Source organism: Maniola jurtina, chromosome 26 (genome assembly GCF_905333055.1).
Source record: "Maniola jurtina chromosome 26, ilManJurt1.1, whole genome shotgun sequence".
NCBI classification, from domain to species: Eukaryota; Metazoa; Arthropoda; class Insecta; order Lepidoptera; family Nymphalidae; genus Maniola; species Maniola jurtina.
Window position 1 is genome coordinate 4,377,470 of NC_060054.1, and position 16,887 is coordinate 4,394,356.

The following is a 16,887-nucleotide window of genomic DNA, read 5'->3' on the forward strand; positions in this document are numbered from 1 at the left end:
GCGAGTTTAGTGCTGTTTAACTTCATCTTGTATGACGCCTGATGTAAGGAATTTCGGCACTCTATGCTCACTGGTAGTGTAACTCAATGTTTTGCAAATTATCAGTTGATAACAACGTGGAACGTTATCACTATTTATTCAACGGTATACCATGGGTATACTTATGTAAACAATATTTATTACTTAGCTACGTAAATTACTTTAAAATTACACTAGCTACTTGCGCGTTTCTCCTGGATATATATATAAACGTAATATTCTACGGATGCCCGCGACTTCGTCCGCGTGGATTTAGGTTTTTAAAGATCCCGTGGGAACTGTTTGATTTTCCAGGATAAAAAGTTAGCTATGTCAATTACAGGCACGCAAGCTACCTCGGTACCTTTCATACAAATCGGTTAAACGGATGGGTCTTTAGGAATCCCGTGGGATCTCTTTCATTTTCCGGGATAAAAAGTAGCCTATGTCCGTCCCCGGAATATAAGCTAACTCTGTACCAAATTTCGCCAGAATCGGTTTAACTATTGGGCCGTGAAATGGTAGCAGACAGACAGACACACTTTCGCATTTATAATATTAAGTATGGATATGGATTTATTGTTCTTGATCCAAGCTAAATATCTTTCCACTAGCTTTCACCTGCTATTTCGTCCACTTGATATATGTAATTTATAATGCGTAGATTAAGGATTTTAAAGTCCCGTGGAAATTATTTGATTTTCAAGAATACATTTGTTCGTTGGAAAGTCATTAAATCAGAACTTTTTTTTTCACTACAGGCAAGCGCTTGACCACAATCACACCTGATGGAAAGTGATGATGTGGGCTAAGATGGGACTCATTTAACTAGAAGGTGCCTATTCACTCTTGTTTTAAAAATACCCGGATTATACATAATACTTTGATTTTTATAGTGACATTTTATTATAAAAAAATAATTTGAATTATTGGTTTGACGCATAATGTATATTATCAAGAATAAATGACTATGACTATGACTTTGACTATATTTAGATGTATGATATCATGGATCAATTATTACCTTACCTATGTATGATTTGTAATCATAACATGTCTTTTTTATTATCTATCTGTCTGTCAATTTCCACCAATATCCGAGCGCCGGAAGTCCGTACCAATGTGTCAATTCTATTGTCTTATCGGTGAGTCAAGAATTTTAACGTTAACTTGGAGAAACACTTTCTCAGAAAATATACCTACTTATTACTATGACTAGACGTCATAACAATATGATTAGACATATCATATTACAGAGACATTTTATACAACTTTTCTTTGAAATGTTAGAACATTACTCAGTATTTAATTAGTATCTTTTTTTTTTAAAGAATATTAGCCATGTTAAATGACTAATATTCCCCTTTCCTCTCCAACTAAGCGTCAGGCTTGTGCTAGGAGTAGGTACGACAATAGTGCAACGGGCGGGGTTTGAACCGTCGACCTTTCGGTTTTCAGTCCACGCCTTTACCGGTTGAGCTATTGAGGCTCATGGAAATTGACACGCAATCATTTTCAATCACCTCAACAGATTTTTCACTATCTCTTGGTAAAACAATGTTTTAGAACCAATAAATAGTTTTGCATTAAGTAACTTTCAACTAACATGAAAAATCCATTAATTTTAGTATACTTAATGAGTAATGACAATCCATTAAATGCATTTTTCATTAGAATACACGAATAACATGACATGACTTTAATTATTACAGCTACCAAAATACATTTATTTAATTTCAACTAGATTTAACATCATTCGTAGAAGTTTCATCGTGGTAAGTACATTATTAAGAGCCAATTACACCAACGTAAAATAAGTTTTATTCAAGAGTAATTTTGGCAGGTTTTCAGTACAAAAATTGTCATTACGCCCAATTTATTCCTCGATTAAACCTCACTCGACGTTGGTGAAATAGGCACTAAGACGCACTACGCAAAGTAATAGGTAAAAGTGGAACTTTGTTGTATTTTATCCATACTTAATATTATAAATGCAAAAGTGTATCTGTCTGTCTGTCACGAGCCAATAGTTCAACCGATTTATCGTCTAAATCGTTCAAACTGTTGGACAGAGTTAGCTTACATCCCGGGGACGGACATAGGCTACTTTTTATCCCGGAAAATCAAAGAGTTCCCACGGGATACCCTTGGGTACAGAGGTGCCCAATTTGGGTTTGTATCTCGAAAATTGACAAAGCCAAATTTTTATCCCGGAAAATCAAAGAGCTTTCACAAGATTTTTAAAAAACCTAAATCCATGCAGACGAAGCCGCGGGCATCATGTGGCTTATAACAAAGTATATGATACTTCGTCCGCGTGGGTTAAGGTTTTTTACAAAATCCATTGGAACTCTGATTTTCCGGGACAAAAGGTAATCTATGCCCATCCCCGGGATGAAAGCTATCTCGTATTTACGTCAAAATCGATTAAGCAGATAGACCGTACAAAAGCCAACAGACAGACAGACTAGGCGAGGCGTCTCTAACTTCTTGGAGTTAAGACTAACTGACTGACAATATTTTTCTGCAGACTTACCATGTTTTCTGCAAAACCACGACGAAGCTGGATTGGAAGACTACTGGGTGGTGTGCTGAATGGCTTCAAGTCTTTCTGTCTGCAGACTAGCATCCATGGGTTTAACCACATTGCAGCGCCAAGGAGGCACTGGATTGAAAGGTACTCTTTTTTTAGGATATCCTACAAGGAAAAAAACACTTCGTTTTCTGTCTGTATGTTAAGACCCATCAAGGAAATCAAAACCTAGGGTACTTCCCGTTGAACTAGAAACATGTTCGGCAGGTAACAATGTCTTATAAGACATTTTCGGATTTTTCCCTTTACTTGTGCTATAGCACAAGTAAAGGGAAAAATCCGAAAACTGTGAATTTGTGGTTACATGGCATAAAAAAGTTGGTGGTATGGAACTCTTCGTGTGCGAGTCCGACAGGCTTTGGAAGGGGTATGGCCTAGTTTCATTAAACCCGTAGCCCTTTTTGGTTCCTACGCGGCATCGTACCGGAGCGTTAAATCGCTTAGCGGCACGCTTTGCCGGTAGGGTGGTAACTAGCCACGGCCGAAGTCTTGCACCGAACCAGACCAGAGACAATTTAGAAATTATAAATTCCCGAATTGTTCCTGCCGGGAATCGAACCAAGGACCTCCCATTTTCAAGACTACAGCACTCACCACTGCGACAGGGAGATCATTATAGTATTTATTAAGAAAGAGTATAAAGTTTCGGCTATGTACATTTTGGGTTTGCAAATTGGCGGCCATGATCTGACATAATCCTCTCAGGCAGTCCCAATAGCGATCATTTTTAACCCCCGACCTAAAAAGGGGGGTGTTATAAGTTTGACGTGTGTATTTGTGTATCTGTCTGTGGCATCCTGGCTGGTATGGCTCCTAAATTAATGAACTGATTTTAATTTAGTTTTGTTTGAAAGGTGGCTTGATCGAGAGTGTTCTTAGCTATAATCCATGAAAATCGGTTCAGCCGTTTGAAAATTATCAGCTCTTTTCTAGTTACTGTGACCTTCACTTGTCGGGGGTGTTATAAATTTTTAATTTATACTTGTTTTCTTTAACATCAGGTTGTTGTGGGTGAGTGTAACAGCAATGGCAGCATGCGGGGTGGTTGGGATATCGCTGGGGCAGTGGCAGCGATACATCAATAACCCCACCGTGGTCACACTGGACAAAGACTATAGGACCTGGAATTATACCACTACTGCCGCTACCGCTTGCGAAGTGGTTAGTTTCAATACCAGACCAGACATAATATTTTGTCTACGTTATAAAATTAACCTTTGTGAAAAATTAAAGCTTTCTAAGGCCAAGGGGCTTGGGCTAGGCATTGACAGTCAATTTGTAAATTAATCTTTTTAGGGCTCTGTACCTCAAAAGGAAAAACTGAACCCTTATAGGATCACTTTGTTGTTTGTCTGTCTGTCTGTCCGTCGTGTCTGTCAAGAAACCTATAGGGTACTTCCCGTTGACCTAGAATCATGAAATTTGGTAAGTAGATAGGTCTTATAGCACAAGTACAGGAATAAATCTGAAAGCCGCGAATGAATATGATACATCATTAAAAAAAATTAAAAAAATGTTTCAATTTTCAAAATAAGATAACTATAATACCAAGAGGGGCTTCATATGAAAGGACTTTACCTGTACATTCTAAAACAGATTTTTATTTATTTTTATGCATAATAGTTTTGATTTATCGTGCAAAATGTTGGAAAAATTACCCGAGTACGGAACCCTCAGTGCGCGAGTCTGACGCGCACTTGGCCGGTTTTTATTTTTATTGTTACAACTTTCTGGTACAAATAAATATAATAATAATATAATATAATAATAATATTAAGCTAAAGTATCAATCAGTAGGCTATCATCCCTTTAGTGTGGTTTTACAGTGACGCTTTCGCCAGCGCGGCTGGTAAGCGTCGCGGGCCACGAGCTTTGCGTCTCTTGGATCGTCACATAGTCGCGCGGATGGCCCGCGCTGACGGCAATTCGGCCACCGCGCTTACCATCCGCGCGGACGGTAAGCGTCACTGTAAAACCAGCCTTAGGTACCTGGAGACCTTTTCACCTGGCGTCAACTATAATTTGTATTTGTTTCAGAACAGAACAAATCCTAAGAAAGTGGAAAGAGCTATCAAGACCCGTTGGAACGTGGCACCAAACGATTCAAATTACTACTACTACGCCAGATTTGTGGATGTGGTCGCAAACTCTGACCTCTACAACCTGACCAACTATGAGGAGTTTAAGAATGACCCTAATCTGAATGTGAACCTTTATGAACTGGCTGTTGAAGTAACTTTTCTTTCTCTTCTACTTTTCTTTTCTCTTCTTTTTAACCCCCAACCCAAAAAAGAGGGGTGTTATAAGTTTGACGTGTGTGTTTGTGTATCTGTCTGTGGCATCGTAGCTCCTAAACGAATGAACCGATTTTAATTTAGTTTTTTTTTGTGTGAAAGGTGGCTTGATCGAGAGTGTTCTTAGCTATAATCCAAGAAAATCGGTTCAGCCGTTTGAAAGTTATCAGCTCTTTTCTAGTTACTGTAACCTTCACTTGTCGGGGGTGTTATAAATTTTTAATTTACACTTGTTGCATTAAGTAACTATTTATCCACCTTTAAGTTTATACTTAGGTAATCATTGTAAAGTCTCCACGATACAGGTTCCCTAGTGTGGAGGCCAAAGGCAAAATGACTGTCGAACTTCTTTGTCCATAAAGATTTATTTATTTATTTATTTACTAGAGGATGCCCGCCACTTCATCCGCGTGGATTAGGGTTTTCAAAGATCCCGTGGGAACTGTTTGACTTTCTGGGATAAAAGTTGCCTATTCAATTACAGGGACGCAAGCTACTTCGGTACCTTTCACATAAATCGGTTAAGCGGATGGGTCTTTAGGAATCCCGTGGGAACTCTTTGGATTTTCCGGGATAAAAAGTAGCCTATGTCCTTCCCCGGGACATAAGCTAACCTTGCACCAAATTTCGTCAGAATCGATTGAACTGTTGGGCCGTGAACAGGTAGCAGACAGACAGAGAGACAGACACACATTCGCATTTATAATATTAGTATGAATTATTTATTTATTTATTATCTACTAGGTAATGCCCGATCAATCTGTAAAGCTGAGTACATCGGGTCTGTTCTCCTATCGGCCAAAATGGGTGCCCGTGATGACTGAAGTCGGCGCGTGCTACACGTTCAACTCCGTGGCCGTGGCGGACGTCGCTATCATGTAAGACCCTTTAGGCTCTTCGGGCTTTTTAGACTCTTTAGCCTCTTTAGACTCGTTAGGTTCTTTAGACTCTTTAGGCTTTTTAGGATCTTAAGACTCTTTAGACTGTTTAGGCGCTTTAGCCTCTTTAGACTCTTTAAGCTCTTTAGACTATTTAGGCGCTTTAGGCTCTTTAATCTCTTTAAATCTCTTTAGGCTCCTCAGACTCTTTAGACTCTTTAGGCGATTTAGGCTCTATAATCTCTTTAGGCTCTTTAGGCTCTTCAAGGTCATTAGATTCTCCTGATGGTAGAACGCTAGCAAAAACGATGCGATAGTATTTGAAATATTTTATATTTCAAATACTATCGCATTTTATATTTTATTATTTACACTATTTTATATTTTATATTTGAAATATTTTATATTTCAAATATTTTGAATCTATACAAACTATAGGTACAGCGAAGCGAAAATTGTACGTCTATGGGTACAATACAAACTATAGATACGAACTTATTTCCAGTAAACCAGCCACAAACGTCACGAAGGATATTCCTGCAACTTGCGAATATACCCCATCGGGCTGCACATACATATTCGAATGCTTTAACTTAATAAAAGTAAGTTCATTTTTAGGGTACCGTACTCAAAGGGTAAAAACGGAGCTCTTCAAAGATGAGAGCACTCCGCGTTATAAAGAATATCCATACTCTATACTCGTATATACTCTTATAATATTATAAATGCAAAAGTGTGTCTGTCTGTCTATCTGTCTGTCTGCCACCTTTTCAAGGCTCAACAGTGTAACCGATTCCGACGAAATTTGGTACAGGGTTAGCTTATATCCCGGGGACGGACATAGGCTACTTTTTATCCCGGAAAATGAAGGAGTACCCGCGGGATACCTAAAGACCCATCCACTTTACCGATTTGTATGAAAGGTACCGAAGTAGTTTGCGTTCCTGTAATCGAAATAGGCAACTTTTTATCCCGGAAAATCAAACAGTTCCCACGGGATCTATAAAATCTAAATCCACGCGGACGAAGTCGCGGACATCCTCTATTAGAAACGCAAAGAGAATTTACATGTCTGGCTTTCCAATGAGCGAGTTAGTTTGGGATCGTCCACAAGTCGAACAGCCCGCCTTTCGATCTGATCAAAATATGGAATTTGTCTATTATTCGATTTTTTTTTAGTTAAAAATAGCAAGCAAACGAGCAGGCGGGTCATCTGATGTTAAGTGATTACTGCTGCCCATGAACATTGCAGCCCTAGAGGAACCGCCCAATGCGTAGCCGGCCGATTTTCTACATTGTCATTTTTAACATATTCCCTAAAGTTGAGGAGATTCTAATTGCCAGGCCTTCGTAATACAACAGCGCCCCCCTGTCGATGTCATTCAAGTGGCAAAAGATTCTTGTCGTACTGTAGCTACGGCCTACGGAACCCTTCGTGTGCAACTCCAACTCACACTTGACCGATTTTGACGTGACAACGTCTTATAGTTCGATAGAGCCGACTGCACGCACGAAAAAACATGACTCATGTGGCGTTACCTCGCTCTGAGGCGTTCTATGTAAGGCTTGAAGTGCAAGCGAGAGCGCGGAACGAGCGACAAAGAAGCACAATCGGCCTTTGTTGTCACGTTCAACTATCGTCAGTAAACCGACTTTACAGACAACCAATTTTTTTTAGTACTACTTCCACTCAGCATTCGACATAGTGGACACACAGACAGCGAGTACCCTTTCCATCCCGCCGCAGAACACCAAGGTCACACTGGCTATAACGGAGACTTGCTCTGGGGCCGAAGTCAGGGCCTTGTCGCCTTCGAGACGCCACTGCCTCTATTTCGATGAGCCCACCAAGCCAAATAGACAGGTGAGATACACGATACACATGAAACAAGATAATATTAGATTATAATGTATGTAGGTACATTATGTCTAATATTATCTGGCAAACTTGCACATACGCGCAACACACGCGTAACACATGCACCACACACGCACAACACACGCTCCCCACACTCACCACACACCCAAAATACACGCGCAATGCGCCACACACGCGCATTACACGCGCAACAGACGCTCTACACACGTGCCACATACGCGCAACATACTCGCGCAACAGACGCTCCACACACGCACTACACACTCACAATACACGCGCAACACACGCGCCACATACGCGCAACACACGTACTATAGACACTCCACACACGCGCCACACTCTCACAATACACGCGCAACACACGAGCCACACACTACTTGTGTACTCGTAATATTAGTTTACTATTGTTACTATTGTTATTTTGATATTATTTAGATCCTACATATTTGGTAGACTTATTTTTTCAGTGTATTGTGACTTTCGTAAGTGCTTTTATAAGTCTGGAACGAAGAATAAATAAATACACACGTGCAACAGCGCACAACAGACGCACCACACACGCACAACACACGCGCAACAGACGCGCAACTCACGCGCAACACACGCGCAACAGACGCTCCACACAAAATTGAGGCAATAGAGCATTCCAAAGTTGGATCATTGTCGGTAGGTGCACAGCAACAACATCTGCAGGCAGGACTGCAAGAGTCGCATCGCCATGCAAGCGTGCGGGTGCAAGCCTTTCTATTACCATTATGCAGGTAGGTATCTACTCAGGTAGGTATTTTCATCGTTTAGGACTATGGCTTGAAAATCGGACTATTTTTCAGCTCCGGAGTCAGGTTTTGATGCTCAGCGTTCCAAGTCCGGAGTTCCGGAGTTTCAAAACTTCATTAAAACTTGAACGTGATTAAATACTGCGCTTGATTTGAATATTTCTTGCGCTTAAATGCATGTTTAAGTCTGATAAGCATGAAATAAAACAAATCACTAAGAAAAATTAAAAGAAAACTTTATTTTACGACCTAATGAAATTAACTAGTAAGATTTTAATTTTTTAAATAAAGTTCTCCATCGTTAAAATTGGTTAACTTTTACCCTATTTCATATGTCCAATTTATGAAGATTTCGTACTGTATAGCTATGTAACCACAATAAAATCCCGTCTCTTTTAAAAATATGGAAATCGAAACTCCGGTTATATTCATGATAACTCCGGTTTTACAAATGAATCTGTAAGATCGTTCGAATTCTGGAGCTGAAGCCCTGAACTATTTATTCCTATCTGTCCCCCTGTGGAAACAGATCAGGGGAACAGATAGGAAGAATTCCTAATAATATTTATATCTGGGAAACACAATCCAGCCAATTAGGATAAATCTAATTTTGAGAAAGAGTTTAGCCATCGAATCCAATTCGGCTGAGCAGCGCTCGGGAAGCTTTGAGATGTTTTTTAGGTCTTCTTTCAGAAAATTCGTCAGTGCTTGAAGACCAAAGTCTTCGAACAGTGCATGACACGAGTTTTTTTTTAAAGAATATTAGCCATGCTAATCATGACTAATACTCCCCTTTCCCCTCCAACTAAGCATAACGCTTGTGCCAGAAGTGGGTACGACAATAGTGCAACGGGTGGGGTTCGAACCGCCGACCTTTCGGAATGCAGTCCGCTCCTCAACCGTTGAGCTATCGAGGCTCAAACGAGACGTTTGGTTACTACTCACTTACTCTATGCCTATTTAGGTATATATCCAGTCCGCTGTGCACTACAGCCGGCATGTCGTGCGTGGCACGCATCGCTCACCGCTTAGCGAAGTTCGACAACACCACGTGCCCGTGCGTGCAACTATGCGCCGACACTGTCATCCGCGAGATCTCTACCATCCTGACAGAGTGGTTACTAGTTACTTGCCTACTTACTCGCATCTATCTATTACTATCTATCTATCTATCTGTCCAGAGGGTCCGCTGTGCACTACAGCCGGCATGTCATGCGTGGCACGCATCGCTCACCGCTTGGCGACGTTCGACAACACCACGTGCCCGTGCGTGCAACTATGCGCCGACACTGTCATCCGCGAGATCTCTACCATCCTGACAGAGTGGTTACTAGTTACTTGCCTACTTACTCGCATCTATCTATTACTATCTATCTATCCAGAGGGTCCGCTCTGCTCTACAGCCGGCATGTCATGCGTGGCACGCATCGCTCACCGCTTGGCGACGTTCGACAACACCACGTGCCCGTGCGTGCAACTATGCGCCGACACTGTCATCCGCGAGATCTCTACCATCCTGACAGAGTGGTTACTAGTTACTTGCCTACTTACTCGCATCTATCTATTACTATCTATCTATCCAGAGGGTCCGCTCTGCTCTACAGCCGGCATGTCATGCGTGGCACGCATCGCTCACCACTTGGCGACGTTCGACAACACCACATGCCCGTGCAGAGGCACAGAAATTAAACTCGAGCTAAATGCGATTTGCAACTACAAATTATGACGGAAAAGCTAGCTGCTAAACAACCGACGCTGGTCAATCGCTCTAGGCCACTGCTGCTTCAGGACAACGCTAGACCACACACTGCACAACAGACGGCTACCAAATTAGAGGAGCTTCAATTGGAATGTCTAAGATATCCACCGTACCTACTCCCCGGACCTTGCTCCAACAGATTACCATTTTTTTCGAAATATGGATAACTTCTTGCGAGGGAAAAAATCCAACTCCGATGGGGCAGTCCTAAGCGCCTTCAAAGATTTTATTGATTCTCGTCCAAATGGTCCGTAACAGAGAGAGCGTTATATTAACTTCTTTCCGCGGATAAGGTATAGATGGAGATTGGAACGGAGGGTATAGACAGAGATTTGAACGGAGGGTATAGATACAGATTTTTTTTGGTAAAAAGAATATTAGCCACGTTAAATGACTAATATTCCCCTTTCCTCACCAACTAAGCGTCAGGCTTGTGCTAGGAGTGGGTACGACAATAGCGCAACGGGCGGGGTTTGAACCGTCGACCTTTCGGTTTTCAGTCCACTCCTTTACCGATTGAGCTATTGAGGCTCTAAGAGGCTTAAGATTTGAACAGAGGGTATAGACAGAGATTTGAATAATTTTTTGTGCAGGAATGTTGGGTCGCTGAAGACTCGCGGAGTGGTTCGGTATGTAATGGAGCCGCCTCGCACGCGGTACACGCGCCACATCGTGTTCCACTTCCAGGACCTCGTCGGTACGTACCATGCGACCACTAGCATCGCTGTACATTCACTAGTGTATAGCAGTGTGCAGCCGAGGGACCGGCAGTATCACAAATAAATAAATTGAATTGAATTGAATCACTGCGTGTACTATAATTGAATTGCTGCGTGGTACTATAGTTGAATTCTCAAAAATCTTTTCTTTGTGGATTTCAACGTCATAATAGCTATTTGCATGCATTTCAGTCTATTCCGTCAAGAAGTTTAAGCTTTGCGTTGATGGATCAGTCAGCCAGTGAGTCACCATTTCCTTTTAAGCGGAATTTACATTACGAAATTAGTTTCACGACATCAATTTCATTATCACGACATTGCACGTGTAAACGTCATGCACGCATTACGAAATTAGACGTTTACAAGTGCAATTTATAATGAAATTAGTGTCGTGAAACTAATTTCGTAATGTAAATTCCGCTTTATACTAACATAATGTCCCCAGTGTCGTTCGGCGGAGCAGCGGGCCTCTTCCTGGGCGCCAGTTTTATCAGTTTCGTGGAGATTGGCTATTTCTTCATCGAGCGTATTTTACGCATTGGAGGGAAGAAGACAGATTCCAAGGCTTTGGTATGGGTATTGTTTTATTTAAATTCACTTCATAAGCAGTTTTGTTTAAAACTAACTTTTGCAAGCGACTTCGTCCGTATAAATATTATTAACTAGCTGATACCCGCGACTTCGTTCGCGTGGATGTAGGTTTTTAAACTTCCCATGGGAACTCTTTGATTTTCCGGGATAAAAAGTAGCCTATGTGCTAATCCAGGGTATAATCTATCTCCATTCTAAATTTCAGCCCAATCCGTCCAGTAGTTTTTGCGTGAAGGAGTAACAAACATACACACACACACACACACGCACATACAAATTTTCTCCAATATTAGTGTGATAGTACCTAGTGGTTGTAGCATATAATTCAAATTCAAATTATTTTTATTCAATTAAACTTTTACAAGTGCTTTTGAATCGTCAAAATAATCTACCACTGGTTCGGAATGCTGTTCCTACCGAGAAGAACCAGCAAGAAACTCGGCGGTTGCTCTTTTCAAATGTACAATTTACAATAATATGCCATACTGTATACAAGCAATTGCAGCGCCGTGTATTGCTTGCTAATAGTCTAAGATAACGTAGCTCTACCTCATCTCATGCGCCTCAGAAGAATCAGAGCTAGGCCTGCCTTGGCAGGTGGCAATAACTGGGTTCCAGTTAGTTCCATTACGATCGTGTCCCTCTGTGCCCAGCAACAACGAACGAGGCGGAAAACGTCTTTTCGTAAGACGGTAAGAGTCCGACTTCGACTTCCCGAGTGCGGTAGTATCCATGAGGATTTCCCCATGTTAAAAAAAGCTATACCTACCTACAAAACTAGGTATATCAGTGAAAGCATTTTCAGAATCAGATTATTAGTGTGCCTAGTGAGAGAGTTTTAACCTATTCAATCGCGTAAAAGTTAACTGCGTTTTGTATGGAATTGAAACAGCGCCATCTAGTGACAAGAAGATGGCGCTGTTTCAATTCCATACAAAACGCAGTTAACTTTTACGCGATCGAATAGGTTAAAAATCTCCCACTACGCACACCGGTGGTTACCCCCTTCTTACATACAAGCTTAGAAACTTTATCCCTATTTAATAATATTAGTCATAATATTAATAATAAATATTAATAACACACAATCCTGTTAGGTAGATAGATCCAATTTCGAAATAGGTTTAATCGCCGCACCCAACTCGGCTGCGCTGCGCAGCGTTCGGATAGCTTCGAGTTGCCTTCTCATCCAAAGTCCAATCCTCCTCCGTAGGTATTTGCTTGAAGATCAGTCTTCGAAAAACATAACAGACAGACATACGGGCACATAGGTATGGGTTAATGTTTATTTCCTAATTCCAGGTCAAAACACACAGAGCGCCGCCATACGAATCTCGCATTCAAGAGTTGACTTCAATAATAGAAAGACAGAATTATTATGAACGAAATTACATAAACAATTATTATTATTAAAATATATTATGGACTTCGTCTGTGTTGATGTTAGCTGGCGGGCGTGCTCTGCCTTTTTGCAGTGTTTAACTGACTGGAAAGCGCTCTAAGGGGGTGCCGTGCGTATGTCGGCGAGCGCCGGCACAGACGGTGCCCATACCTACTTGTATAGTTTAACTAACTTGTAACAAATAACTACAAACTTGACATTGGCTAATCTTTGTAAAGCCAAAAAGAAAAAAAAATATATATTATTTCAAAAACTATAATTTGAGATGTTTCATTAGCGGCCAAAATTAAATAACTAATGTACTTTACCTATTTACAATCTATGGACTCAGAAGGGTTGTTTTTTAACCCCCGACTTTGGGTCGTTAAGGGTGGGTTTGGGTAAGAGGGGTGTTATAAGTTTGACGTGTGTATCTGTGTATCTGTGTGTCTGTGTATCTGTGTATCTGTCTGTGGCATCGTAACGCCTAAACGAATGAAACGATTCTAATTTAGTTTTTTTTGTTTGAGAGGTGGCTTGATCGAGAGTGTTCTTAGCTATAATCCAAGAAAATCGGTTCAGCCGTTTGAAAGTTATCAGCTCTTTTCTAGTTCTGTAACCTTCACTTGGGGGTGTTATAAATTTTTAATTTACACTTGTTAGTCAAAAATATGCAATGGTCTTTTCAACGTCGCTAATAATATAGACTGATTACGAATAGTGTGATATTAGGTATTTAATTTCGGCCCGCGACTTCGTCCGCGTGGATTTAGGTTTTTAAAAATCCCGTGGAAACTGTTTGCTTTTCCGGAATAAAAAGTTGCCTATATCAATTACGGGAACGCCGGCTACCTCAGTACCAAACTTCATACAAATCAGTTAAGTGGATGGGTGTTTGGGAATCCCGCGGGAACTCTTTGATTTTCCGGGATAAAAATTAGCCCATGTCTGTACCCGGGAAATAAGCTAACCCTGTACCAAATTTTGTCAGAATCGGTAACACTGTTGGGCCGTGAAAAGGTAGCAGACAGACAGACACACTTTCGCATTTATAATAGGTACCTATTAGTATCGAAATATGGATTTCATTTGAATTATAACATCCGATATGGTCTAGTGGCTAGGATACCTGGCTCTCACCCAGGAGGCTCGGGTTCGATTCCCGGTATCGGAATAGGCACTATTTTGTTGCTTTTACAAAAAAAAAACTTTTGTTTTTTTTTAATTTATTTTTGCGACTCTACCTGTAACTTTCAAATTACTATATTTATCTTACCTACATAGTTTAGAATTATACGACATAATATAAATTAGGTAAGTAAAATCAAGTTATAATCTTTTTTTACACGACTACGGCAAAGCTAAAAGAAAGGGTTCTGATTTTAGCAGTCTACGTATGTATGTATGTGTGTATGTTTGTATCAGGTTGTGTGTGTTCCACCGTAGCGCCTATTACTGGGCCGATTTTGATGAATATGTGTCAATCTGATTTCATAAATATATTAATATAATGCAATGTTAAAATAGCGATAGATATAGTAACAAGTGTAAATTAAAAATTTATAACACCCCCGACAAGTGAAGGTTACAGTAACTAGAAAATAGCTGATAACTTACAAACGGCTGAACCGATTATCTTGGATTTTAGCTAAGAACACTCCAGATCAAGCCACCTTTCAACCAAAAAAAACGAAATTAAAATCAGTTCATTAGTTTAGGAGCTACGGTGCCACAGACAGATACACCATAAGTCACACTTATAAGACCCCTCTTTTCGAGTCAGGGGTTAAAACAATTTTACTATATCGGCAGTTCGCGGGTAGTAGTCGGGCTTTAATACTGTTTAACCTTTTGCTGAATAGAGTGCAAAAATCATAATTTCCCAGTAAAATGTAAAGGTACGTACTATCGATTGCAACGACCTAATTAGGCAGGATTGCGTGACGACACAAAATAGGGGGAAATTATAAAAAAAGTAGGTCGCCAAGGGAATTTACTGCACGTTTTCATTCGGACACAATGTAAGTATGTACCAACCTATATCTATGCAATTTGCTAGGATTGTAAAAGTTTAGCCAGTAAAGTTTATTAATCAACTAGCTGTGCCCGCGACTTCGTTCGTGTGGAATAGCTCTCAGCGCGCTTTATATAGCCACGGACGCTCAGGCGCGAGGCGTGTAGTACGTACTCTGTACATTAATTGACATGAAATAAACACTAAATGTTAAGTGAAGCTTACTTACTACAATATATTAGTGAAAACCGTATCTAAATCGAATAAGCCGTTTCTGATATTAGCATGCACAAACACACTGACAAACAGACAAAAAAAAATTTAATTACAATTTCGGGTTCGGCATCGATATAATAACAACCCCTGCTACTTTTTTTATATATTTTCATTGTACAGACACCACTTTTCTACAATTTTATTATATGTATAGACTAGCTGATGCCCGCGACTTCGTTCGCATGGATGTAGGTTTTCCAAATTCCCGTGGGAACTCTTTGATTTTCCCGGATAAAAAGTAGCCTATGTGCTAATCCAGGGTATTTATCTATTTCTATTCTAAATTTCAGCCCAATCCTTCCAGTAGTTTTTGCGTGAAGGAGTAACAAACATACACACACACACACACACATACAAACTTTCACCTTTATAATATTAGTGTGATACTAATAATATTACAAAGAGGTTTTGTAGGAAGTAACTACCTAATCTCTTGAATTACTGAACCGATGATTTTGAAAATTCTTTCACCAGTAGAAAGCTCTTGGACCAGTCTTATTTATATCTCTATGAGAAAGCTACATTATTCCTGAGTGACAGAGGCTATATTTTACTAACCCCCGACCCAAAAAGAGGGGTGTTATAAGTTTGACGTGTGTATCTGTCTGTGGCATCGTAGCGCCTAAACGAATGAACCGATTTTAATTTAGTTTTTTTGTTTGAAAGGTGGCTTGATCGAGTGTTCTTAGCTATCATCCAAGAAAATCGGTTCAGCCGTTTGAAAGTTATCAGCTTTTTTCTAGTTACTGTAACCCTCACTTGTCGGGGGTGTTATAAATTTTTAATTTACACTTGTCTAAAAAAAAATAGCCGTAACTTTTCGGAGTTATACAGTGCGTTTTAAGATATTAAATATCACTTGTTTAAACGTTGAAGGAAAACATTTCGTGAGGAAACCTGAATGCCTAAGAGTCGTCCATAATATTCTTAAAGGTGTGTGAAGTCTGCTAATCCGCCATGGCCAGCGTGGCAGATTATGGCCTAAGTATGTCTCGCTTTGAGAGGAGCCTCGTACTCAGTAGTGGGTCGGCGATGGGGTGATCATGAGAATAGGTAATTAATTAGTAAGTTACCGCCGGCGGACAAAACGGATTTAAAACGAGGAAAAAAGGAAAGGAGCTAGTTAAAATAAAAAAATTGAATCAACTTGGAGAAATTTATTTCATACAATATTTATAAAACATTAAACTACACATTACTTGCTAGTAATAAGTTACATTATCCTAATTATTAGGAAATATGGTTAAAAACTAAAACCATTAGTAATATGGACTAAGAGCCAGCGCGTGCCAAACCTTCGTTATTTTATAAAAGCTGATAGTTTCTCTGCGTGTTGTCCCCAACACAGGGAGGAACGATCAGCGACTATGAAGCTTAGATCATGATGGCAAAATTCATAGTGCTGGGGACAATACGCAGAGAAACTTTCAGCTTTTATAAAATAACGAAGGTCTTGAACGCACTGGCTCTCTCTAATATCTTATGACTAAAACTTAATATGTATATTCCACAATACAGACCATGGAAAATTAAGTTGAAAATTGTTGAGAAAATAGGCTTTTTGGCATATTTCGTTTTTTATGTACTTCGTAAAGTAACACTTTTTTGTATGGAACATTTGTTTTTTTTACCCGACTGCGGCGAAGCCAAAACGAAGGGTTATGATTTTAGCAGTCTATATATTATTATGTGTGTATGTTTGTATCCAG

General features: G+C 40.1%; 2 protein-coding genes and 1 non-coding gene across 4 annotated transcripts in view; 2 read left to right on the forward strand and 1 right to left on the reverse strand.

Annotated features, from left to right (window-relative positions):
• Nucleotides 1–16,887, reverse strand: part of LOC123878864 — a 36,531-nt gene that overhangs the window by 2,744 nt on the left and 16,900 nt on the right. The window contains exon 17 of one of the 2 annotated variants that reach the window (XM_045926224.1): nucleotides 13,064–13,070. The gene's annotated coding sequence lies outside the window, so the exon portion shown is untranslated. Of the gene's footprint in view, nucleotides 1–13,063; nucleotides 13,071–15,326; nucleotides 15,338–16,887 lie in introns of those variants that run through there. The other variant, XM_045926225.1, reaches the window with a different exon arrangement.
• LOC123878444 lies at nucleotides 113–12,920 on the forward strand. The gene is made up of 12 exons (XM_045925617.1): nucleotides 113–155; nucleotides 2,549–2,695; nucleotides 3,613–3,772; nucleotides 4,649–4,843; nucleotides 5,650–5,783; nucleotides 6,289–6,385; nucleotides 7,462–7,647; nucleotides 8,333–8,423; nucleotides 9,620–10,085; nucleotides 10,791–10,894; nucleotides 11,362–11,486; nucleotides 12,810–12,920. Exons 2-12 carry the CDS (start codon nucleotides 2,556–2,558, stop codon nucleotides 12,918–12,920), a joined length of 1,809 nt encoding a protein of 602 aa, XP_045781573.1. The 5' UTR covers nucleotides 113–155; nucleotides 2,549–2,555.
• On the forward strand, nucleotides 13,991–14,062 carry Trnae-cuc. Its single transcript has one exon. It is a non-coding gene; the product is annotated as a tRNA-Glu (tRNA).